Below are 24,570 nucleotides of genomic sequence, written 5' to 3' on the forward strand. Positions count from 1 at the left end.
AAGTCGCGGTAGTTGCTGTAGGATATTGCCTTCTCGCCTGAGTGACGGAGCAATCGCAAACTCGTTCAACAGCACCCAACGAACAGAAGGCAGGCTCTCATGGTCAAGACAAGACCAGGATCTTCAGCATGCCCCCATTCCCCTTCCTGAGATCCAACCACGACAAAGATCCTCTACCTCCCGACACGTCCAACAGTCAGACCTTGACTTCTCCACCTAGCATAACTTCCTCCGACAAACCACAATTCACTCATCCATTCACATCGAGCTCTACAAACGCTTCTACAAGCACTGTCAACGCATCTAGCTCATCACCTGCTTTCCTACCGGCAGTCGCAGAATCGCCCACATCGAAATATCATCCATCTAGATTACTGCGGCGAAAGGCTAGTCTGAGTAACAAATCCAACGAAACTCCTACTTTCGCAGATTCGGACCCTTTGCCAAGTAATAATGTATCCAGCAATACCTCGGAACCGCCCACTTCACCTAGACGATTACCCTCTTCTCCCAGGGGATTTCCTTCTTCCCCCAGAGGATTCTTCTTTGATAATAACAACAACAATAACCACAGAGAGTCGATTGAGAAGGACAGGGAAAGGGATAAATTCGCGACTTATCCAACCACCAGGAGGGGATCTGATACATCTAGATATATAAATTATGGGTTGCCTTCGCCCACATCAGCCAAGAGGTCGGCATTTGTGTATAACGGGAAATTAACTAGTGAAGGGGAGAAAGATCAGGCAGTGGTGATAATACCTTCGGGTAATATCGATAGAGACAGGGAAGAGGATCAATTATCAATATCGAATAATTTAGCTGCGCTGGGAATCAAATCCGATAACGGATCTTTGTCTTCTTCTTTACCCAAAGTTTTAGATGGAGGATTGGGTTCGACAAGTGGGGTAGGCATATTCGGTAAGATCATGAATAATGGCAACGATCAACCACAATCACCCACACAGTACTCTTCTGTATATGACAATAGAAGACCACCTACGCCTCCCGATTCGGCCAAAACGCCTTTCTACCCTACAGCGCTATCGCCTCCTCGTAGACCTATGCCTAAATCTCCTAGAGCATTGCGTAACCAACATCAACGGACCTCAATCCCTACGCCCTCGCATAGACCTGAAACTCCACCTAGTGTAGGTATGATGCAGGCTCTATCTGCTGTTGGAGGATCTTCACATGACTCACACAATCAGTCGCCTTCGCCTAGTTTAAATAGACCAAGAAGGGGTTCGGAGAAACCTAGAGTAACAGCAGAATGGCTAGCGCGTAAACCATCCCTGACGACCCCTTCTTCTTCATCAGCCAATAAAGCAATAAGACATCGTCCGCCGCTTTCTGTGGATCAATCACCTTCCTCTTCACCTTCCAATTTTCCTGTACTTCGTCATCAAGCTTCGTCTGATTCTCCCATACTACCGATATCTATACCAAAACGTCAAGGATCGTTAGATGATTCACCTAAGATAATCGAACTCGCCACAGACAACGAAAAGGAGAGTACAACTAGGAGGCCATCTTTTTCCAGCGATACAGAGGGATTATCATCAGATGGTGAAATAGGGTTGAACCCCCGTCGGAAATCATTACTCACAGGAGGGAATCATACCCCTTCCCGAAGTGGAAATAGGAAATCTTCTTTGGTACCTGGCACCGGTACTAGCGGAGGAGGATTTGAAGTAATTGTTAACTGTATTGACAACAGACTTCGTGAGGGGGACGATGAAGATGGAGAAGGAGAGATCAAATGGGAGGTAACGATAAAGAAACAAAGTTCAACCAAATCAGATAATATAGTTGGAAGTAGTCCCGTTCAACTTTCAACTCATGGTGTTAATGCCCAAGCTCCCTTATCGGCAAGCTCAATCAATCTTAGTCTATCGTTAGATCAACCCACAGGTAAATTGGTATTTATCAATTTCCCAATGGATATCCATGCGACTCCAACAAGGAAAAGACGACCAAGTACGGCTAATGCGAATGCGAGGATCAATCATATTGTTTCTTCTCCTCGACCATCGACTCCACCCAACCAATTGGCTAGTAAGGTAGATCTGGATGATACCTTAGCTCAGAGTCAGAATCAGACACCTACCAGGACCCCATCGTCTAGGAGGAAACCACCCCCGCCTTGGCCTTCGCCTAGAACAGATAGACCGATCCCTTCTCCCCCTGCTTCACCAAGAGACGTGTTCAATCCGAAGAAGACACCCTCAAGAGTAGGTGTCAATGGGGACTTATTGAATAAAATCACTCGAGGCGACGTATCGGAATGAGCAATGACATTCAAGATGGATTCTATATTGGACGACTTTGGTTTTGGATTTGCATCGTGTATGGGTTGGACATTGATAATCTATCTTACATTTCGTACCTTGCATCAGTTAGTTCATATACATCATGTTCAGTGTACTCAATGCACATGCATAATTCTATAGTTCTAATTTATGTCATGCCGCTTTTGCAATGTTCATTCATCGCCGTTTTGAGAATGATACCACGGCGTATCTAGAGGAAAAATGTAGAGACACACGCACATGAGCTTATGAACCCCACGATCATCTTTGATACCATCACAAAGAAGTATACAACTCACTTGCCAGATACTCTCCAATCAGGAGCTTCCTTGTTCAATCTCTCCTCAATTCCTTCTTCCAAGCCGACACTGATCGGATCGCTCATCTCAGTATCTATCGTGATAGATAAACATGATGAAAAGATACACTTACATCGTGTCAGCTTTGTTAGTCCTCAAACTCAATAAAGTGATCTTTCCTGCCAATGGACCTAAATAGTGGGATATACATCAGCAAACCGTACAAATTGGATCGGAGTGCAGGGAAGACTTCTTACCCAACGCGACCTCGAAAGGAGTAGTAGTAGGCCACCAAGCATCCCCTACCAATCTGTCATCGGAATATCAGCATTTGATTCGCTTCCGGTTTTGATGCAGACCACACTCACTTCCTGTAGTTCAGATCACCTTTGAAGATGACCAAATCGCTCTTTCTCAATTCCTGTAATGTCCCAGGAGCGATTTCCGGAAGATCTTGGAAGGAATATTGTGTTGTCCAAAATCTACCTAAGGGTGTGGCTTTGCCCAACTTGGTGTTCTCCGGTACGGATAACTTGAATCGACCTGAATTTAGATGTCTCTTCCACCTTGCAGCTAATGCTGACAAAGACGCTAGATCATCGGGGCTGAGGGGAGTAGATGCGTGAGAGGCGAAAAATGATGTATCGAGTAGAGAATCAATTGCCCAACTACAATCAGACATTCTGTCATTAAATGGACAATGGGGAAGGTAGGAGATGCTAGTACGTACGTGAAGTCGTACGGCAGTACGTCAGAAACAAACCAGGGGATCGCTTTCGGACTGTACAACGTCAGCTTCTTTTATCACCGAGCTAGGTAGTAGAGAAGGCTCACTGGAATATCACCTGATCAACAAAGGGTGTACAGGATACCAAAAAGTCCGCTAATATCAAATCGGTGTACAGCTAATCAACTCAAGCACGTCAGTCACCGTTCTTTGTCTTGGAGTTACTCATACTGGTATGGACCAACCTCAAAACCAGCTACGAGAGGGAACATCTGACAATCAATATCGCTGTTTCTGCGACAGTCTTCTACCGAATATGGACTTACCGTTATCCAGCACGATATCGACCCTTCCACCTTTCAGAGTTTTCAGATGATCCCAAGCTTTGCTCAGGTCATTCCTCAATATGAATTTGGCTTGTTCCTCTTGTGCGGCGGCTCCTACAGCTTGGAGTTTCTGGAGGTCTTCGTATTTGAGATCGATAAGGAGGGAAAGGTCCTACAGGTTGCAGTTCATCAGCGAGACTCTTCATACGATTGATATTGGGGAAGACGCTAACAGTTGCATTGCCCCAGAGGTCCGCTTGAATCATCTCCCTATACATAGACAATTCTCAGCTTATCCACGAACTCCTTTTTTTAGAGAATTGGGTTTAACTCACATGAAAGCGATCTCCAAGGCGGATCCGGGCTTTTCATAATTTTTGATCAATTCCTCTTTCTCCTCTACAGCTGGGTTCATTGCTTTGGCGAGGTCTACACAAGATCAATCGATTAGGTAAACGATCATAAGCCTCAATATATCATACAGCATAGGAAAGTTTAAACTCACGGACGATAGCTGTCGAACTCGATTTGTAAGTCTCGACTTTCTGTTCAAAGAACGGATCATAGTCTTTCCAATGGACTGTAGATGCGAAATAACTTCTCAGTCTTCGATAACTATATTTGAAGCACATCAGTCGAAATCTGTTACCTGGTCAACAGAGGTGGTATGGTATAAAACTTACACATAACATTCAGCGAATAGCCAATTCATCGTACTCCATCTCCTATCATAGTCTGGATAAATCTTGAGCTCATCATTATAGCATTCTCTGTTGATATCACCATCGGTCTCTATCGGTCTAGTCAAAGATACGCATACCATATCATTCCATCAGCGGGGACGTTGCCACGGTACGTTTGTTCAAGCCGAGGATGGGAGACTTTACTCACGTCAAAGCTGCATTATGTCCCATATCATATTTCATCTGACTTATCTGACTGATTATCCTTTTCCCTTCCTCCAACTTTTCTTCAGCTTCTTTGGAATTGTCGGACTGCATGGATATCTCATGATTCACGTTGGACACCGCAGATACCACGTTGGTGAGTACCACTGGCCATCTATGATTGATCATCGGTGTCAGCTCGGCATAGCAATACAGTACGAGAGGACTTACCTCTTGACCAGAGTTGTATAAGCAAAACTACCAAGATCACATAATAATCGCAAATCAGTTGACCATTATCAATGAAGAGCCGAGATACGCTTACCTCTGCTTGTCCTTGGGTGACACTCGGTCGTAAGGTAATTTGAACAGCTCCGGCGCAGACATCTCGAGACGACTCTGACCAGTTACACGTATGTGGGAGGAGTCAAGATATAATCTCTGCGTTCAAGTATTGTCTGTTCTGTCGAAGAAATGAAATGAATGGAATTCACGTTGATGTCGTTCACTTGGACACCACCTCGCAATTCAGGGTGATTTCACCTGTTGCCTCATACCTCAGCACTCAGCCTCAACACCATGCATGCATGCATCATAACTCTGCCCTCCCACCAGTGACCTGCTATCAATACTCATCGCGACATGCATGCGCTTCAAAGAAGCAGTCCGAAGTCAGATATGCCTTGCGAGTCATGAGATTTCCATTACGGTGTAACTAATCCATTCCGTTATCTCAGCACCGGGGGCAAGTGGAGGTCAGCTTCATCGAGTTTGCGTTCACTTGCAAGAAATCATCCCATATTATTTCATCGGTCTGTTTCGTCACCAACTGTCTTCACCTCATAGAGCCGACTATCCCAGTCGTCCTACCCGCCAACCCCACCTCCCATGATCCCTCTGATACTCTACGCATCCGAAACAGGCAACGCCCAGGATGTAGCCGAGCGAGTTTCCCGATCGTTCAGAGCGGCAGGTCGGAAAATCACTGTCCAATCGATGGATACTTTCCCTATATCATCCCTCATACATGTCCCGCTCTTGATCCTTATCACTTCCACTCACGGACGTGGGGACCCTCCACCGGCGATGACGAGTCTGTGGAAGGCGCTACTGAGGTCGAATCTGCCTGAAGATATATTGGAAGATGTGCATTTTACGTTGTTTGGTTTAGGGGATAGTTCGTATGAGAGGTTCTGTTATGCTGGAAAGATATTAGCTAGGAGGATGGAAGGGCTCGGAGCAAACAGATTGGCAGAGTATGGATGGGGTGATGAGAGGAGTCCAAACGGGTTAGTCTACTTCAATCTACTCTCATCTTATACTGGGCAAGAGTAATAGCTAACATGTGTGTTGGGGTTGATATGATTTTTCAGCATAGAAGACGCTCTCATACCTTGGCTAAAACAGACACTCGATACTTTCTTGCCTTACCTTCCTGTATCTCCAGACTACTCTCCGATATCGTCGACAGATCTACCGCTGCCCATATATTCATTGACGTCCATTGCAAGTTCGTCTAATTCGAAACGGAAACAGAAGGAAAGTGAATTGGATATACCTTTAGAAGGATTATCGATCTCATCAATACCCAACGGTCATACTGCTTGTGAAGCGCCTACGAGAGTGGAAGATGCACTCCATCATGAGAGCAATGGAGTGATCAAGCCTGATGATTGGGTATGGGCGACCATGAGGAAGAATGAAAGAGTCACCAAAGAGGATTGGTGGCAGGATGTGAGGGAGATCGAGTTGGAGTTTGACGATGAGGATGCGTGAGTGACACCCGAGTTCAGACTGATAGACATGACTCATTTTCTTTAATCCATCTCGCGTATGAACGATTTGGTCGGCTGATCTGCTTCAAACTACAGGGAGCCATATCTACCAGGATCGATATGTTCACTCCAACCTCAATCGGACCAAGCGGACGTTAATACATTTTTGGAAATGATGGATCTGGAATCTCAGGCGGATAAACCGATGCAAGTGGAAGCACTTTTGGAAGGTGAGTGCATGCACTATATATAAATGACCTTTGTGAACGACACTCTGTAGATGTAATGTGACTATTCTAACGTCGGTTGATGGATCACAGAACAACCTCTACCTCAGCATCTCCCACCATCCGATAAACCAACCACTCTGCGTTCATTATTGACAAATCATCTCGATCTCCGCTGTTCACCCCGGAAAAGCTTCTTCGAGTGGTTACGGAGGTTGTCGCCTGATGAGAGGGAGCAGGAGAGGCTGGATGAGTTTATTGATGATCCTGTAAGTCGTGCTTCGACGAAGTCACTTTTGCCCACTTATCCTTCACTCTCGTTGCAGCAACGACAATTGTTCGACCCAGACTGACTTGCCGATTGCTCATCTACTGCACATAACACAGGACGAAATACATACGTACGCGACTAGACCATCCCGAACTATCGTGGAGACTCTGGCGGACTTCAGAAATACCAAAATACCCCTTTCTCACATACTGGAAATCCTACCACCGCTCAGACGAAGACAATTTTCAATAGCTAGCTCTTGGGATGTATGTGTCTTTCTACATCTGAGGCGACATCAACGGCTGATAACCTCACCTAACAGGCACATCCTGGAAAAGTCCAATTGCTGGTCGCACTAGTGGAGTACAAGACCAATTTGAAAGTACCACGAAGGGGATTATGTTCGCAATGGCTTGATCAGTTGACTGTTGGTGAGTAAATCTCTCGTCCTGGTCACATTACATTTATCTGACATGTTATTTTGCGCAGGAATCAAATTACCGATACACATCTCACCTCCTACACTCTTCTTACCTCCTAATCCTGATACGCCCGTCATACTGGTAGGTCCAGGGACGGGAGTAGCTCCGATGAGGGCTTTTGTCGAGACTAGATTCAAACAAGGTGCAATTGAGAGTGAGTCGATGTTCTTCCTAGCATTTGATATTGCAATTGAACGACTAATTATCTGAATGATCACCTCAACCTTAGATACTGCACTATACTTCGGATGTCGATCTGAATACGCCGATTTCTACTTCTCGGATGAATGGAAGAAATACGGTGAGATGGGTGTGAACATCCAGATTGCTGCTAGTAGAGATCAGGAGGAGAAGGTGTACGTGCAGCATCTGATCAAGGAGAATAAAGAGGAAGTCCAAGAGTGGTTGGTCGAAAAAGGTGGACATGTGTATATATCTGGGTGAGTCGCACGAACAGCAATGACTATAGGTTATCGTCAGAACGAGTATGCTGATTGTTGACATCGTGTGTTGCATGAATGATTAGCTCATCCAATGCGATGCCCAGGGAGGTAAGAGACGCGTTGGCTTGGTGTATAAGTAAAGACGGTGCGGGTGATTTTACTGAAGAGGAAGCCAAGGAATATGTGGAGAGGATGTTCGAGGAGAAAAGAGGTGGTGAGGAGAGTTGGTGATTGTGGTGCATGAGCCCCATGTATCGAATAGATATCCATGTGATTCTTGATCGTCAGTGTTGTATGCATTTACTCTATCAGCTGTCACGTCTGCGGCTGTCAATCCCATCATCACGTGTGACCTCGTCGATTATGTCGTCGCTTTTGTCATCGGGGCCGAAAACAGAAATTATGTCGAGTAGTAAAGTAGTCCAGTAGGAATGTCTTGTTTACACACACATCATCTCACGGCACAACATCTCTTCACTGGCCGCCATCATCACCTCAATATTTGACTTCAAGCAACTGAGACCAGACAACGTCATTGTGAGACCCCTTCCAGGTGCCCCCTTTATGCCCCACATTGTGAAGAAGAACAACACTTGGAACACCAAACGCTAAAATCCAAGACACGCGACTGGTCAATCTTAATTGCATCCTCATCACTCATCATTAGCTCAGTCAAAACACGGACAGGATCCTCTGCGTATCTGTGTGCAGTGTATCTATTGCATCGCCATCGATCGATCCAGTCCAGCGGTGTACACGAATATAATCTGGAGCGAGTGAAGGACGACACACGTAAGCCCATCTGGTGAAGACCACATCAATGGCCCCCTCAACCACACCATCATCGACCATATAGTACTCGGACGACATGTCAACCGCACAGATACCTACCACTGGTAACAGTGCCCAACCATTACCAGTCAAGCATCTCCTACAAAACTACACCACCGCTCATCCTCTCCGTTCTCCATCACCTCTCCCACCTTCGTCGAGGGTTGACCCATCGCTCACTCAGAGATTACCTCCTGCAACCTCTTCCAGCCCTTTACTATGGACATTACCGACATGGTGGTTATTCGTCCGGTTCATCTTGACCAAAGGATTACATGTCTACTTCAACCTTCTTTGTCATTTCTTATTCGGACCCAAAAGGAAATCATGGGGATACAGAATGACATTTATAACTTCTTTTATGCGAAACATTGCCGATCATTCTTCCCTTGCAGATATAGTCCTCATCAGACGATTCATCTCTTTACAGTATCTCGTCCCACTCCCTGGAGACGCCGTCGTCACTCCAATTACATTCAAAGTCCCCTTGAGAAAAGGTGATGAGATTGCTAGAGGTTTTTTGAGGGAGTTTGATCTGAAGGAAGATGGACAGAGGGAATTATCGGGTGAATGGGTGGTAGGAACGGATGTATGGAAAACACTAAAAGCTCAGAGAAGACAGAGGAATAGAAGGAAAACAAGTAGTAACACTAGAAGGAATGGAAGATCAAGTCATTTATCAAATCAAATATTGATGAATGAAAAATCATATCCTACCTCTTCCTCTACATCTTCTCCAACTTCTACTATCAGACCCTCTTCCACTACCACTGCTACCACCAGTCCACCGATATCTCCCATCAAGACCAATCGAAGTGATTCGACGAGTAGCTACAACACACCTACGACGGATTCTGATTCGGATAAAGTGGCTGAGAGGGTGATATACTATGTTCATGGAGGGGCATATTATGTGGGAAATGCTGCGACGCATAGGTTGATCACTATCGGTGTCAGCAAGAGCTGTAACGCTAGGGTATTTGGTGAGTCTACCCGAACCAGCTGTCTCTTCAGTCTTATGTGTGTAACTAATATTTGCAATCTTACAGCAATTACATACCGCCTCGCACCCGAGCATGTCTTCCCTCTACCCCTACATGATGTGCTCCACGGCTACCTTCGTCTTCTCGCTCCTCCATTGTCGATACCACCCGAGAACATCATCATAGCTGGAGATTCGGCTGGAGGGGGCTTGTCGCTCGCTCTGTGCATGTACCTAAGAGACGAAGGGTACAAGCTTCCAGCCGGATTGGTCCTAATGAGTCCATGGGTGGATCTCACGATGAGTTGTGGGAGTTGGGATGAGAATGCTGCTACGGATGTGGTTCCTCGACCCGAGGCCGATGGTGGGTCAACCGCTTTATTTTCGTGTGTCATTTCTGGGTCTAGAAGACTGATATCTGCGCTTTTGTAGACCACCTCAATCCCGTAGGGTGTTATCTCGGCCCGAAAGGAATATCCACCTACCTAACCCACCCCTATGCTTCACCTCTCTTTGGCGATTTTCAAGGCTTACCACCTATGCTTATTCAATCCGGCGATTCCGAAGTCCTTCGAGACGAAATTACCCTCCTGGCACACAAAGCTACTTTGGCTGGTGTAAATGTCACTCATGAATTGTACGAAGATATGGTACATGTGTTCCAAATGTTTTCCTTCTTGCCCGCCACCACAGCAGCAATCAACAACGTCGGTAAATGGGTGCGTCAAAATCTACCTGCGATAGAGGAACAGGAAGGAAGACACGAGAGTAAATTGGGTAAAGAAGTTTCGGATGAGATGGACTCTTCACCGAGAGTTGTAGCTAAAGGTGGCGAAGAACTCGATGTCGGTCTACCACCCAACCAAACCGAGGTACTGCAAAGTGAATTAGATGCTGTAGAAGATTATAATAGATTGAGTAGAATGAAAACTCCAAAACAGAGTGCTCTGAAATTGGATGTTGGGGAATCCTCTTCGGGTGAGACCAATGGGCCTACAGTCGATATTGATTCGTTACCTTCACGACAAGGTGAATCAGAATCTATCACCCCTACTCCCAACAATCAGACTCCCTTACCTTCCATGGATGATCCTTCTTCGTCCTCGTCTGCATTGGAATTGAGCGGTATACCTTTCCCTACATTCTCTGCACCTGCACCCCATACTTTACCTCGATTACGAAGATCAATCACCAATGTACCCATTCCCACTCCATCATCTATACCTCTGACTACGCCAACTACGTCAGATGAGAACAGAAGAAGACGAAGGAGGGGCATCACTTATTCTTCATCGTTACATGTCTCCCCAGCACATTCTACCGGTATACCTTCCAACCCCACTTCGCCTACACCATCCATAAGAAGGAAGTTGAAAAGTACGATGGGATCGATGTCGATGTCCAACGGGTCCAACGGAGGAACACCCAGTACACGAGCGAGAAGTAAATCCCATTCTGATATATTCCAACTTGTTGAGGGATATGTCGAACGGGGTGCGGCTAATACGACAACGGTGATTGATCCTGAAGGTGAGGTAATCAGTATGGGCGTGTTGGGAGAGGATGAGGATCCTTTTTAGAGTAGACGCTTGGTTGTGTATCACCTGACTCCTCCATTAGACTTATCGTTGCGTTGGTGAGGTCTTTTGGTTTTGCTTTTTGCTTTTTTTCTTGAATAGGTTCATTCTGTCAAACGTGTATTACTCAATTTTACCCATCATGTACACCCCACTTTGTATCACTCATTACCGATCCTTCTATCCAGAGAATCTCGAATGTCAACCATTCTACGCAATTGTCATGCATAGCATAGTATAGTATAGTATCGGTGGGAAAGGTCTCGACTCGGTGCTGAGATGCCCCATCAAAGGGATTCCAAAGGTAAATTCACTATTATGTACTGTATCTCATTTCGTTGCCTGCTTCACTAGTCTCTGCCTTTGTTTGAGCGGTACAAAGGATGTCTCTTGGCCTTCCCACCTCTTTCTTCTTGTTCTTCGTAATAAGTTTTGCAGCCCTGAAACCAAAAAGAAGACAATCATCCCTGATACAAATATGAAGATAATGTACTGTGAACTTACCCGTTCTGACGTTAGTGGGAAACAATACTCTGAAATTTATCTTGTCATACTGACTACATACGGACGTACGGGAAAGTTGCTTTGCTTACTGAAGACAGGAAGGGATGTTCGTAGAAGAACTATCATCGCGATACACCGATCCAACACTCACAGTATCTTTCTGGTGCTCTGAGGAAGGACACCCTCAACCGGATAAATCTTCCGCAGAGGGGTTCTCAGTCCATTACCCATCATACCAATCGATCGTGACTGTCGGTCGTCCAAGGGAAGTAACTCGCCACACACATGAAACTTTGATTCAGCTTAAGAAGATAGCATCGGATTTTCAAAAGAGGATTGATGATACCTTACAGGGTTCCAATAGACTAAAGCAGCCATGGTATATTCCCATCTCAAAGTTGAACATCGATTCGACAGTTGAAGAATACAAGAATGCCACAAGTGAAGGGATGCGAGAATTTTACATGTTTCTCAAACAAATACATGATGAGGTAAATGATAAATATGGAGAAGAAACTTTCTTAGGGCTACTGGACGAAAGTGGACATCATGAGTTTTGGAGAAGGGGCAAACATCGATTACCCAAATATGAAAGAAGTGCTCATTATCAATCTGTATCTCAGTTCTGCCAAACTGTCCATGAGCTCAAAGCCCAGACCCAAAAGCAAGTCGAAGAGGAAGAAGGAAGAACGGGAGCGATAAATCATGAAAGACAGCCATCTGATCAGGATCAACCGTGTTTATCTAGACTTTTCAATCGAATAAAGTTGTTTCCTTGGTCCTACTTCGGCTCAGAAGAGGAGGGAATCTTGCAGGGACCACCTTCCCTTGTGATTGTTTCGTACGTGACGGATGGTAGTATGCCAGGACCTAAAGCCAGGAAAGGTCAGAGAACGCGGCTAGCAAAAGGTGCAAAGGGATCAATCACAGTTTGTCGTACTGATCCAAAGTCTTTCCCTGCAGATAACAATACCACGACTAACTCTGGATGTGCTCAAGATAATGACAAAGACCAACTGGATCTATTCATGAATGAACTCAAAACAACTTTGAATGAATGGAAAACATATGGATCAGAGAAATTTGCGATTGATTCTCGGTATGGCTCATCATATTTCCTCGATATGAATGAACAACGGGAAGGCAGATTGAATCTCATCTCCTGAGGATCGATACTCAAAGCAAGAAGGTCGTTTCCTGAATCCCAAAAGGACATATCGATCGTATCTATGAGTGGAACCGAATTGAGCTCGATCGTTCCTGATACTGCTAGAAAATTGGGAGTAATCAATTGGGCAGAATATTTCAACACGTTGACCAATAATAATATACTGACTGATCAGCTAGCCCCATTACCTCATGCGAGGGAAAGTCAAGTACCGAAGATGGACGAAGATACGTTTGAATGTTTGAGGTCACTGAGTAAGGAACCAAGTGACAAGCCTGGGAGTCGAACACGAAGCTTTACTGTGGATTATAAGCAGAGAACAATCCCAACCAAGGTGGTGGACGGGGACGATTGATCGACCGAGCAAAGCATACTCGCACGAATAGATAGTAAAGTCCATTATTCTCACCTAAAATCTTGATGTGGATTCATTTCTGCTGTGCAGAGCACTGTAGCGAAGAAAGATGAAAGGTTTCCTCCTCTGATACCCTTCCCTTCATTGGCCTCAATGACTGTTATTGCCACTTTGACCCGGATGACGGAGATGTGTTGCATCTCTTCACTATACATACTGTGACCTGATTCAATCCGCCGCAGGTGGTTTCCCAACCATTACTACTCCAATGCTATTTTGATGTACTATATCAAGCTTGTACCAATCATCGACTGCAGGTGCTCTGGACATAAGTTCGAATCCTGGGGTGGCACACCCATGGAGGAAAAGGGAATACTGTAACCCGGGTCCAGACTCTCCCATGACATAACAGAAAGATCGAGAAGAATCATCTTTTCCCAATAGGGATCGAAGAAAGGAAGGCAGAATCCAGGCGTCGTGTCTTGGCATTCATGACTATGATACAGAGCGAATGGGAGAACGGATGAGCAACGTGCTGCATCTCAAACCATAGTTCCGAAGGCTGTCAAACAAAGGAAGAAAGAACGTTGGGAATGTATGCAATGCGTGCTCATTGGTGAGTTACACGATATGACAGAAGTGACATCATTGCCGAGTGAACATAATCTGTGCATCCCTCTTTTTCGTAATTGTTTCAATCACCACCAAGAAACATAGCGAAATATCTTTGTCTACAGTATAATTGGACCCGAAATCCGATCGAATTCATATTGTCTAGATCAATCGTCATGTCTACTGGTACCATCGACGTCAAGGACAGTATATCCAATCGAACGTATGCCAAGGACAGCGAGGAGGAAGAAAAAGACAAGGTAGTGTTGGAGAATGATTTCTTATGTGATGCCAATTTACCACCTCGTCCATTTTTCCTGACTGGCGAGTGGTTAATTCAACCACCCGACATGGACACATGGATCCGTACATTCCACTCCTACATCGGTGATAGTTCGGAGGAGAGGGAAGAGATCATAAATGATATGGAGAACGAGTCTGGGGAAATCATCTCCAAGTCCATAACTGAAAATCAGATTCCTAAGCTTTTCGAAGGCTGTGATGAAGACACACGAAGAGGTGTAGAGAAAAATCTGAATAGTATCAATAAGTGGCAAACCGACTTACGGATCGATTCTTCCAAAAGTGAATTTGAGAGGATCGGAGCAATTATCAAAGAAGATGCCAAACAATATGTCAGAAAAGTTGCTAATAGATTCGCCGAATGTCATCCGGACAGCCGAAATATCAAAACTGAAGTTAGAACATGGGAAGAGTTTCCTCCAGAGACTCACAGAGCTTTGAAAGCGTATGACGGCTGGCTTGATGATGTGGAAAAAGAAGAAATTTTGACTAGATCTGTGTCAAGTATTCAGAAGCCTTCTGTATGGATCATCGTTGGTGATTTATGGTCTGAGGATGATTTCAGAAGGACCGATTCCCCTGACAAGTTGACTGTAGAGTACACTTTCAAGCCCGGATATGATGCTGCTATAGTACCTTCTATCCATCAAGACAAAAATAATCAAGCAGAACAGGATATGAAGGGATTCATCAATTCTCTGAGCGAGTCCGCTCAGCGACGACTGCGAAAATCGCACGAACCGATAACCTTCCGGTTCGACGAGTCTGAGCTGACATGGGATAGTATAGGTGAATATGAATCCCAAAGGAAGGAAATTGCTATTTCAGGGTTTGAGAAGATGAGGGACGGGGAGAACAAGCTGGTATCGACAATGATGAAGGATATAGTGAATTCGATAAGTATCGACAGCCAGACCTTTGACGTACATGTACTTCCAAGTCGTCATTATTTCAAGGAGGACGAAGGTTACTCAAATTTGAAAGATCCTCTGTAGATTCACTGGAATAATTTCTCTACACATTTGAAGGATACTTTCGGGTATGTGTCGTCGAACAAATTAGCGCCTTACAATAAAGCGAAAGAGCTGGAACATTCTGAGATGGTCCGTCAAAATCAAGAATACGCATCGCAAAAACTCGATTACATTGGTCGATGGTGGGCTCAAGTTGACCCCCGTCGTAAACCTATCAGCGTCGACGAGCATTCTCCAGAAGACGACTGAAGCGAAAGGTCGTGGGTTGTATTTTACAGCTCAGTCCCCAGAGGTGCCACATCCATTGGAAATACCGATGATTTAGTGGTGGACTACACGCAGGGCGGGCATGAGATGGTATATAGCAGTATCTAGTCATCGAAGTGGTATATGAAATATGGGAATCATTGATCAATGTGAATCTAATGGTCGAAAGGATAGTGCTCCTTTCCTCAGCTAATCCTGCTAGATAGGAGTTCTATCGCATTGTTTGTTCCGTTCTGATAATCAGCGATAAGTCAGCGACTGTACTCGCTGTGCCAACCACTGATGATGCAAGAGTTTTATGTTTCTACTCACTTGTTTATCATATGTGGATTGATTCCAAGTAGGTACGGGTAATCCCTTACAGTCTTCGTGGATACACTCACCTTCAGGGCAGTAAAACGCCGCTTTCCCCTTTAAGTTTTCCCATGAGGTATACCCATGTGGCCTGACAATGGTCGAAGCTGACAAGTCAAGTTGTTGATCGAAAAATGTCCCGTTGACAGCGCTTTTATGGACGGAATCATAGCACTACAGTACAGTATACTGTAAGCCCACGTCTATGATCACACCCTTCCAGTTCGTGATCGTCCACCAAACAAGGTAAGATGTGAAACGAGTTGGCGGTTATATTCTGCAAAACTCACAGTTATATTATACAAGATATCTTCATCTCCCAAAGGATTTATTGGCTGACCACCTTGGATCAAAGGTTTGGATTGCAAGGTGCCGGTATTTTTGTAAATGTACCAAAACATCTTCCGTCTATTCCATCCATCTGAATCGGTCTTGGTGGTCGTATTGCTCCCATCATCCTGTAGGGTATTTTCCAATTGGGATCTTGTGAATGCTTCATGGATGTAACAAGGTCCCCATCCACCTTCAGGAAGACCCGGTAGACCCGGTCGATTGACTATCCTCGTGTAAGCAGGTAACCACACTTGCGATTGGATTGAGGTGTCGACGTCGTCTCTTCCTTCCAGGATTGGTGAAGCGGAAGTAGAAGTGATACTAAGAGCTAGAGGAGCTGATAGAAAGATGGTCTGGAATGAATTGGTAAACATCTTTGTGTACTGTACTTTAATGATGTCAGAGCGATTTTTCTATAATAAGGGAGGAAGATAGAGTAAAAGTCCGAACTGATTATATGTTATACGAAAATACTGTATCTAGTTTACACTATACTTGTTATACTTTAAATTAGGTTGAATACTATTTACTTGAGAGCGAGGTATAGATTTAGCTTCCAGACACAGTACAAGAGTCTCGAATCTGTGTCTCTCTTATACCTCCCTCAGCCACTGACCATTTACTTTGCACATGGATTTTGCTTTCTGGAAATCGAGCTTGTCCTTTGTACGCATCGATATGGCTGATTATGAAAGGGACAACCATCCTTTCATAGATTGATAGGGCGTCAAGCTGATCCAGCAATGGACAGCTTGTTTCATCTTCTGTAACATATGGAAGATATCATTTTCCCTTACTTATGTAGCACAGATTGAATGAATCTGATTTCGAGGAATGTGCAATACACTATCGATCAATGGAGAATATGCATATTGTAACAGATACACTTTTTCAAACTCTTTCTATTTGCGATGTAAACTCCCGATACATCTAATCTTCATCTTAATTTTAATCTTGATCCATCTCTTCATCTGAATCTTCCTCCTCTGACGAATCCTCACCTTCCGCCACTTTGAGCGTTTCCAAATCGAAATCTTGATCTGCGCCTAAGTATTCACAAAAATCAAACACCATTGATGATCAGCATATTTCCTACCAAAGAAAGAGAAACAAGAGTATAGAAACTTACCACTATAAGAATCGCAGATCAAATACAATTTGAGATCCCATTCACCCTGACCCAGCGTAAACTCCAATTTCGTATTGAGTTTACTCTTGACTGTCACTTTCTTGATCGCATAGAGCTGCTTGGTTTTATCATCACCGAGTACGATCCACCACGAGACCATCTTCTTATGTGGGAACAAGGGCGCATCGGCAATTTGTCCACTTTCATCTTCATCTTCGTCTGCCTCTCTATCTAACGTCACGTTAAGTACGATCGAATCGCTGGAAGTGAGTGAATCGGAATCTTCAACAGAGTATGAAACTTCGATGTTAGGGTATGAGTTGACGAATTTGGCTACTCTTGCGCTATTGGATCGAAAGCATGACATTAGCAATAATCCTCATCTAAAATTGGTCTCAGAAGATATGCAAGAAACGAGAAAATCCACTCACAGTTGCCTATCGTTCATTCTCAAAAGATCATTCCTCTCATCATCCTCCAGTTCCATAATATCGTATACCGAGTCCAAACCTTTTCGCTTGAACCTTGTCAAAACATCTTGATCGAAGTATGGGACTTGTTTGAGAGGTGAATCCCTATCCCAAATAGCTTGAACACACATTTGGGACAGGTCCATCGCTCCGAGGCAGTTGAGGTAACTCTTCGAAGACATCACATCCACACATGCACTCAACAATCCAGTGATTTTACCTAGGATCGTCGCTTGATCAATGACCAGATCAGGTGGTAAGGTCATTCGACTGAAATGAGCTTGAAGTAAGAGGTATGTCTTGAAGTATGGCGAGTTGTAATCTGCCTTGGCGACTTTGACTGGTACCCTATCGTATATCCTCTGGAGTAAGACATCTTCATGATGCCTAATCGGGATACTCTCGAATTCATGAGCGGAAGAAACGATCTCCAACAATCCCTTGAGTTTGGTAGTTTCCTTGATGGATGCGGAGAAGGTTTCGACAGTGACGTAGGAGATGTAGTAGAACGATGCGATCATACCCAAATTGTTTGGTAGGGTGTCCATCTCATCTTGGATGATGATACAGTCGGAAGCGACCAGGTCGTTGAGAGTGGTTTCCACCAATTCGGACAAGTAGTCTGCAACGTGAGTTGGCGTTGTAGCTTGGAGATTGTAGAACTGAAGAAGACAAACACATCAGCATATATCCAGAATATACTACCCTTTCAAGCAGTGAACAATCAGTCGGGACAGCGCGGATCACTCACCCCAGGATTCTGCATCAATCTCCTATAGAACCAAGTCCAGGTACACCAATCAACCGCATCCTGCTTATTCTCAATTGTCTTGGCGACGATCTCAGCATTGAAGTGATCGTGGAGATAGCTGGGGAGGGAAGATTCGACGGGTAGAGCCTCTTCGAGGAATTTCTTGAAGAAATCTTTTCGGGTCTGTTGCATCATCAAGATACATTTTGATGAACTGTCGATGGAAGGTCTACAAGCTCGACCGAGCATTTGGAGAACATCGGCAATGGCGTAATCGACATATCGATGTTCTTGTCCGTCGAACGATTGAACCCCCATAACGATGACCATATAGGATGTAACTGGTAATGACCATGCGGTATCTTTCGAAGCGACCAGAACCTTGATAGCACCTTCCTCAAACAACGCCGTGACGATCCTCTTATCGATCTTACCCAATGCCTCGTGATAATATCCTATACCATATTTCAGCGTTTCCGCCAAATCCTTATCATCTAATCGTTCCAAGTGAGGCTCTAGATCGCTCTGTTCAACATTGAGGAATCTAGTTTCGTCTTCGTCGGCAAGACAGTAGGTCATGATATCGTTCGCAGTCAATTTGCATTGTTTTCTGGATGAGACAAAGCATATCGTAGGCTTGTTCTTGGAGTGTTCGACCATGGCCAGGTAAGCAGGTTTGGCCATGGCAAGCATTAATGATGGGAAATGAGGTACGTTGAATGACTGGATATGTACTTCCAAAGGTAACGGTCGGGCCGAAGGAGAAAAGTTAAATATCGTTTGGGAATTAGCTCCGATCCAATCTCCCAGATCCCTTGCATTCGATAGGGAAACACTGCAAGCGACGATTCGGGTGGGTATGCCGGTTTGTTGGGAGACATATCGAGTTCGAGATACAATTACTTCATAGGTCGATCCAACGTCACCACCGATCAATTGAAGTTCATCGGCAATGAGTAATCCAATATTCTGCACATCCTTTCGGGTCTTCCATCGTCGTGATAACAAGTCCCATTGCGATGGGGTACAGACTACTATGTCTGCCTTTCGCAATAAAGCCAGATCAGCGGTGGATTCTCCAGTCAAGGCTACGACTTCCTTCTCCAACGCTGAGAACTTCTCGGACCATTCGGCAACTCGCATATCCACCATCTCCTGATACGGCTCGATACACACTGCTCTAGGTGAATCACGCTTAGTCCATAATCGTAGTAAAGCGAATTCCGCGCAGATGGTTTTACCTGACCCCGTTGGTGCACCAATGAAGACGTTATCATCAGTGGTGAACAAAGCTTGGAATACCTGGGTTTGGATCTTGTTGAAGTGATCGAAAGAGTATAAGCTTTCGAAGGCTTTGTTGTGTAATGCGGAGACGGGAAGAGGTTGGAGGTCGAGAAGAGCGGTATGAGCTGGGAAAGGTTCTGGTCGAATCAGATGCTGGAATGAGATGGGAAGTCGAGTTTCCGATTGAAGCCATCTATCAGAAATGACCGAGAGGTAATAATTAGGTGGGACAGGTTCAGAGATCGGTACGGTGATCGTAACGTAATGTTCATCTTGAGCGAATCTTTCTCTGAGAACGAATTGATCATGGAACAAGATCCGTTCACCATCAACATCTTCAACTAAGATCCAGAACGCCTGGGTTGATCCATGGATATCATGATCCCATACGAAATCAGGTGTGATAGTGACATTGATCTTGAGCAGCGATCGAGTCAGAGGTAAAACATGAGCTTGAAGATCCAACCGAGGGAACTTGTGGACGAGAGATTCGATGAATTGACCTGATTTAGGTAAACCTAAAAGTTCACCTAATTCAGCAGCGTCAAGATCGAAATATCTGTGCCATGGGAATTCCTTTCGTTCAGCTTTGGTGATGATCTCCTGTCGAATTCGAGGGAATTGTCGAAGGGGAGACATGGATTTCCACATTCGTCTTTCTATCATCTTACATAGATCTAGAGCAGCTCGCATAGGTGCTGACCAACCTTTCTTAAGACAAATTTCGAACATTGCTCGAATGATACGTCCAGCAGATTGTTGGATGAACACCATATCAGTGACGATGTCGAATCCGCCCAATTTGAGCTGAGAGATGTAAGCTTGTAGGAGGACGTTGATCTTGGCCACTGGTTCATCGACACCTTCTTTGACGGGGATAGGGACACGTTCGATGAGTTTGGCAAGTTCAAGTTTCTCTTCTTGTCGTACAGGGATGAGCTTGAATTCGTTGGATAAGGCAAACACTCGGAACAAGTCGATGGCCGTGAGATTAGGTTTGAGGTGTTTGTTGTACACTGACATCGATGTATATGCGACGTAGTAGTGAGAGGCGATTCGACCAAGATCTGTGCTGTGGAAGACTCCAGTGGTTCTGTCGTATTTGATCAAACCACCCTTTTCGAGGAGTACAGCAGCAGAGTGAATCAAATCGGCTGATACAACACATTAGCTGATGCAATGCTGATGAAATCAGGTTTCAGGAAATCTGCTCACCTCGTTTCTGTACCAACGCTGCATCGCCTTCCATGTAGTCTGCTCCGACATTGTAAAGAGCGGGGGAACCCAGCATTCGGACGTATCTGGGCGAAACGATCAGCTTTAGTTGCCAGCAAGCGGTGACGGACCAGCTTACAGGTAAGTATAACCCAGCCACTGAACACCTTCATCTCTATTTCTGACTGTACCCAATACAATCTCCGCATTGAGGTTATCAACCATCTTGGCTACGAACTGACTTTCAATCGGTAATTGCTGATTCATCAAACTAGTGTAATATTGCAATTCACCGTGATTCGTGATGATGATACCTTCACCGAAAGTATCGAACTGAGGTCTACCGGCTCTTCCGAGCATTTGTAGAACATCTTGAGGAGACAGCTCACACCATTTACCCTTCTCTGGATTATATATCTGAGTTCCCTTGATGATTACCGTATGAGCAGGCAAGTTGACACCCCAAGCTAAAGTAGCGGTACAGCACAGAACTTGAATATGTCCAGCAGCGAATAATTCCTCTACCACCAATCTATCTTCTCTTGACATACCCGCATGATGTATACCGAATCCAAAAGGTAATAATTCCTTCAGATCGGGATTCTTACACTGGGCAGCTTCAGCCAATAAAACTTCTCTGGAAGATCCCTCGGGATTGATGAATTGAGTGAGAGTTTCTTTCTCCATGGCCGCTTCTTTGAGGAACTTGGCAGTTTTGGCAGTTTCTTTTCTCGAATGGACGAAGACTAAAGTTTGGGATTTACCAGCGTAGTTGAGACATTTCTCGTAACAGACTTCGTTCATCACTTGAAATCTCTTGATGGCTTTCTTCTCCGTCACACCGATAAATTGCTGTTTCAACCCTACAGGTCTGTAGGCGGCATCGAAGAAGAATAATCCTTTTTTGGGATCGACTCGAAGGAAGGCAGCAACATCTTTGTAGTTCGGTAAAGTGGCTGATAGACCAACGACTCGAACATCGTCATGCGTCTGATCCATCTTCCTGATCGTACGAGATAAGATCGATTCGAGAACTGGTCCTCGATCATCATGTAGTAAATGGATCTCATCGACGATGATCAGTCGGACCAGGTTGGTATAAGATGTATCAGTCGATTTACGAGTGATGACATCCCATTTCTCGGGAGTGGTGACGATGATTTGGGTTTCTGAAATCTGTTGTTTGGTCAACTGACTATCACCAGTCAACTCGGCCACTCGAATATCAAGCGCTGAGAATCGTTTGTTGAACGCTGAAACTTGCTCTTGCACCAAGGCTTTCATGGGGGAAACGTAGATGATCTTGAACGAATCTCGGTCGATGTAACCAGTCTCGGGGTCTCGGAATTGTTCAATACATCGTAGCATAGTGAGAGCAGCACAGTTGGTCTATTCAACGGTATCAGCCCGACTCTAATAGGCATGAGAAGAAGATCCGCATAACTCACCTTACCAGCACCAGTGGGCGCACAAATCAACATCGGTTCATTGGTACCAAAAGCTATAGGGAATACTTTACTCTGAATAGTGTTGAGTCTAGTGGTGTTCACACTGGCCCATACAGGGTGAGTCCAATGAGGCATTTTATCGATCGAAACCAATTCTCCTTCCTGTATCTCCCTCTTCTTGGGTTCTGGTACGTGAATCTCCTCATATCCCTTCATCTGCCTCTTGAACGATCCTTCGGGAAGCTTGACCTTCTTCCTAGACATGAGATGAGCACCTTCCGTGAAGATGAGCGAGTCGATATCGATCACACGTCGAGGTTGAGCTACAGAGCCGGGAGCGAGGGTAGCTTTCGTAGGTACACTGGGAACTTGTTCTAAAACTCCGGTTGCTGTTTCAGCTTTCTTTCCACCTCTCAATTCTCTCAAGATATATCCGACACCTTTTTCACGCATGGCGACTTCGACGTCATGTCTCTCATCATCACTACTTCTAGCAAGTTTTGTGCACCATACGATGACTTCTCGGTTCTTGGTGAGGGTAGCGACCAAATCGAAGTTTTCATAACCGAACATTTCGGCGAGGGAGTTTTCGAGATCACGAAGTTCCATTTCCGATCCTAGGTATTCTAAAGCTTTCGAAGTGAAATCGGATGATTGGACGGGATCGGGATAAGAGGTTGAGATGAGACGTTGAAGCCAGAAAGCATCCACTTCATGAGGTGAGACTTTATCCGATTTCGATTTAGCTGCTTTTGTCTCTTTCCCTAAGACCAGAGCATCATCTTCATCCATAGGTTCACCACCTTCTTCTTCATCTGATCCCTCCTCTTCATCTTCCTCGTCCTCTTCATCTTCGTCTTCCGAATCACGTCCTTTCACTTCGAATCCTTCATCCTCATCATCTTCATCGTCATCTTCGAACAAAACTGCTACACCTTCTTGGTCGACCGCTTGTTGTCTATCATCAGTCTGTTGCCCACCTTCTTCCTCTTCACCGTAATCCGTTACTTTCTTACTAAGATTCACCAACTGACTCCATGTACTCTCAGATAATTGTCCCAAGACAGATTCGACTTCTTTCTTCTTATCGAATTCTTTTAAATCTTCATCCTTGAGATTCTCCAATACAGTATCCGCAGCTGATCTAACAACTTCTTGAGTTTGATCACCCAAAATCTGATGTATTAAACCAAGCAACAACTCATATACTTCTCGAGTCTCAGCTGTACGAGGTTTATACCTCAATCCTTCCATCTGAGCAACACTTTCCAGTACGTCCGCCGCACCAAATCGAGCAGTTGATTTCTCCTGCGCACGACGTATGGATTTTTCAACTTCTTCTGCGGATGTCAACTTCGATTTGGCCTTTTTCTTCTCCAGGTCTTTTGGTGCTTCCCTCACTACCCTCGATCCCATCTCCTTGGGGTTGATTCGTCCAACGAGTGACTCGGCGACACCGGTGGGTTCGTCAGATCGAAGTACAGATCGATCTGTCGACAGACAGAATCATCAGCGATGCATGTCAAACTTCACCTCGCCACCTCCGGAAACAAGCTACTCACCCTGATTCACCACCAGGCTACTCATGTTACCATAGTTGAACTCTGACAAATCCCTCCCACCGGCCGCACCTCTCTTGTTTCCTGACATGATGGCTGATTGACGACGATTTTACAGAAAAGAAGAAAGAAAAGAAGAGAAGAGATGATGAAGAATGATCGAAGAACCCGAACCGGAAAGAAGACTGTTCAAATACGGGGTATATGATTTTTCCACAGCTTCCCCTTCTTCTTCTGCAAGTCTACTATCGGACTGAGCACCTTGAGACGAGGTGCGTGAAGGAGTAAGAGAAGTATGATGTGTGTTTTGGTGGAGATGATGTGGTGGTCCAGTAGGACGATGATAGAACATGTCCTCTCTCGGTCGATGTTCGCGTTGTGCTGGGTTCCAGTGGGATTTTCAGATTCGACGCTGAGTGATGTGGCACTTTTTGAGATCTGCCCAATCGGGTAATTATGTGAGTAGTATGCCACCTGGGACATTTGCCACTTGATACTGAAATTTTCAGAGTTCCATGGATTTTTAGGGAAATTGAGTGAAAACCAGGGAACAAAGCGAGAGGGTAAAGTGTAAAGTGGTAGGGAAGGTGGAAAACTTGGAATAAACTGAAATAAACTGGGAAAATTCAAACCAAAAGTGTGTGTGTACATATATGAGTGTGTGTATGTGTGTTTTCTATTCCTACTCGTATTCCTCCTATTCCT

General features: G+C 44.8%; 8 protein-coding genes across 8 annotated transcripts; 5 read left to right on the forward strand and 3 right to left on the reverse strand.

Moving 5' to 3' along the window:
• Positions 1-128: 128 nt before the first annotated feature.
• Positions 129-2,291, forward strand: I203_107756 (uncharacterized protein; the record flags this gene model as incomplete). Its single annotated transcript, XM_019151457.1, has 1 exon — positions 129-2,291. One exon carries the CDS (start codon positions 129-131, stop codon positions 2,289-2,291), a length of 2,163 nt encoding a protein of 720 aa, XP_018999261.1.
• Positions 2,292-2,489: 198 nt separating this feature from the next.
• Positions 2,490-4,938, reverse strand: I203_107757 (uncharacterized protein; the record flags this gene model as incomplete). Its single annotated transcript, XM_019151458.2, has 16 exons — positions 2,490-2,523; positions 2,612-2,680; positions 2,745-2,802; positions 2,869-2,921; positions 2,980-3,279; positions 3,342-3,392; positions 3,446-3,516; positions 3,584-3,594; positions 3,665-3,836; positions 3,898-3,934; positions 4,000-4,093; positions 4,170-4,279; positions 4,348-4,464; positions 4,556-4,726; positions 4,783-4,809; positions 4,877-4,938. The coding sequence occupies 16 exons, from the start codon at positions 4,936-4,938 to the stop codon at positions 2,490-2,492; spliced, it is 1,437 nt and encodes a 478-aa protein (XP_018999262.2).
• Positions 4,939-5,439: 501 nt separating this feature from the next.
• I203_107758 (NADPH-dependent diflavin oxidoreductase 1) lies at positions 5,440-7,980 on the forward strand (the record flags this gene model as incomplete). Its single annotated transcript, XM_065518249.1, has 9 exons — positions 5,440-5,840; positions 5,925-6,323; positions 6,423-6,556; positions 6,647-6,822; positions 6,941-7,090; positions 7,147-7,255; positions 7,314-7,460; positions 7,536-7,746; positions 7,833-7,980. 9 exons carry the CDS (start codon positions 5,440-5,442, stop codon positions 7,978-7,980), a joined length of 1,875 nt encoding a protein of 624 aa, XP_065372979.1.
• Positions 7,981-8,617: 637 nt separating this feature from the next.
• On the forward strand, positions 8,618-11,142 carry I203_107759 (uncharacterized protein; the record flags this gene model as incomplete). Its single annotated transcript, XM_019151460.1, has 3 exons — positions 8,618-9,563; positions 9,630-9,926; positions 9,995-11,142. The coding sequence occupies 3 exons, from the start codon at positions 8,618-8,620 to the stop codon at positions 11,140-11,142; spliced, it is 2,391 nt and encodes a 796-aa protein (XP_018999264.1).
• Positions 11,143-11,747: 605 nt separating this feature from the next.
• I203_107760 (uncharacterized protein) lies at positions 11,748-12,809 on the forward strand (the record flags this gene model as incomplete). Its single annotated transcript, XM_019151461.1, has 1 exon — positions 11,748-12,809. The coding sequence occupies one exon, from the start codon at positions 11,748-11,750 to the stop codon at positions 12,807-12,809; it is 1,062 nt and encodes a 353-aa protein (XP_018999265.1).
• Positions 12,810-13,954: 1,145 nt separating this feature from the next.
• On the forward strand, positions 13,955-15,076 carry I203_107761 (uncharacterized protein; the record flags this gene model as incomplete). Its single annotated transcript, XM_019151462.2, has 1 exon — positions 13,955-15,076. The coding sequence occupies one exon, from the start codon at positions 13,955-13,957 to the stop codon at positions 15,074-15,076; it is 1,122 nt and encodes a 373-aa protein (XP_018999266.2).
• Positions 15,077-15,507: 431 nt separating this feature from the next.
• Positions 15,508-16,383, reverse strand: I203_107762 (uncharacterized protein; the record flags this gene model as incomplete). The annotated part of the gene is made up of 3 exons (XM_019151463.1): positions 15,508-15,555; positions 15,635-15,850; positions 15,967-16,383. 3 exons carry the CDS (start codon positions 16,381-16,383, stop codon positions 15,508-15,510), a joined length of 681 nt encoding a protein of 226 aa, XP_018999267.1.
• A 574-nt stretch (positions 16,384-16,957) lies between these two features.
• I203_107763 (uncharacterized protein) lies at positions 16,958-23,956 on the reverse strand (the record flags this gene model as incomplete). Its single annotated transcript, XM_019151464.1, has 8 exons — positions 16,958-17,055; positions 17,139-17,482; positions 17,570-18,270; positions 18,360-20,797; positions 20,859-20,944; positions 20,998-22,247; positions 22,307-23,796; positions 23,869-23,956. The coding sequence occupies 8 exons, from the start codon at positions 23,954-23,956 to the stop codon at positions 16,958-16,960; spliced, it is 6,495 nt and encodes a 2,164-aa protein (XP_018999268.1).
• Between the last annotated feature and the right edge of the window lie 614 nt (positions 23,957-24,570).

The sequence above is a fragment of the Kwoniella mangroviensis genome, chromosome 2, assembly GCF_000507465.2.
Source record: "Kwoniella mangroviensis CBS 8507 chromosome 2, whole genome shotgun sequence".
In the NCBI taxonomy this organism is placed as follows: domain Eukaryota; kingdom Fungi; phylum Basidiomycota; class Tremellomycetes; order Tremellales; family Cryptococcaceae; genus Kwoniella; species Kwoniella mangrovensis.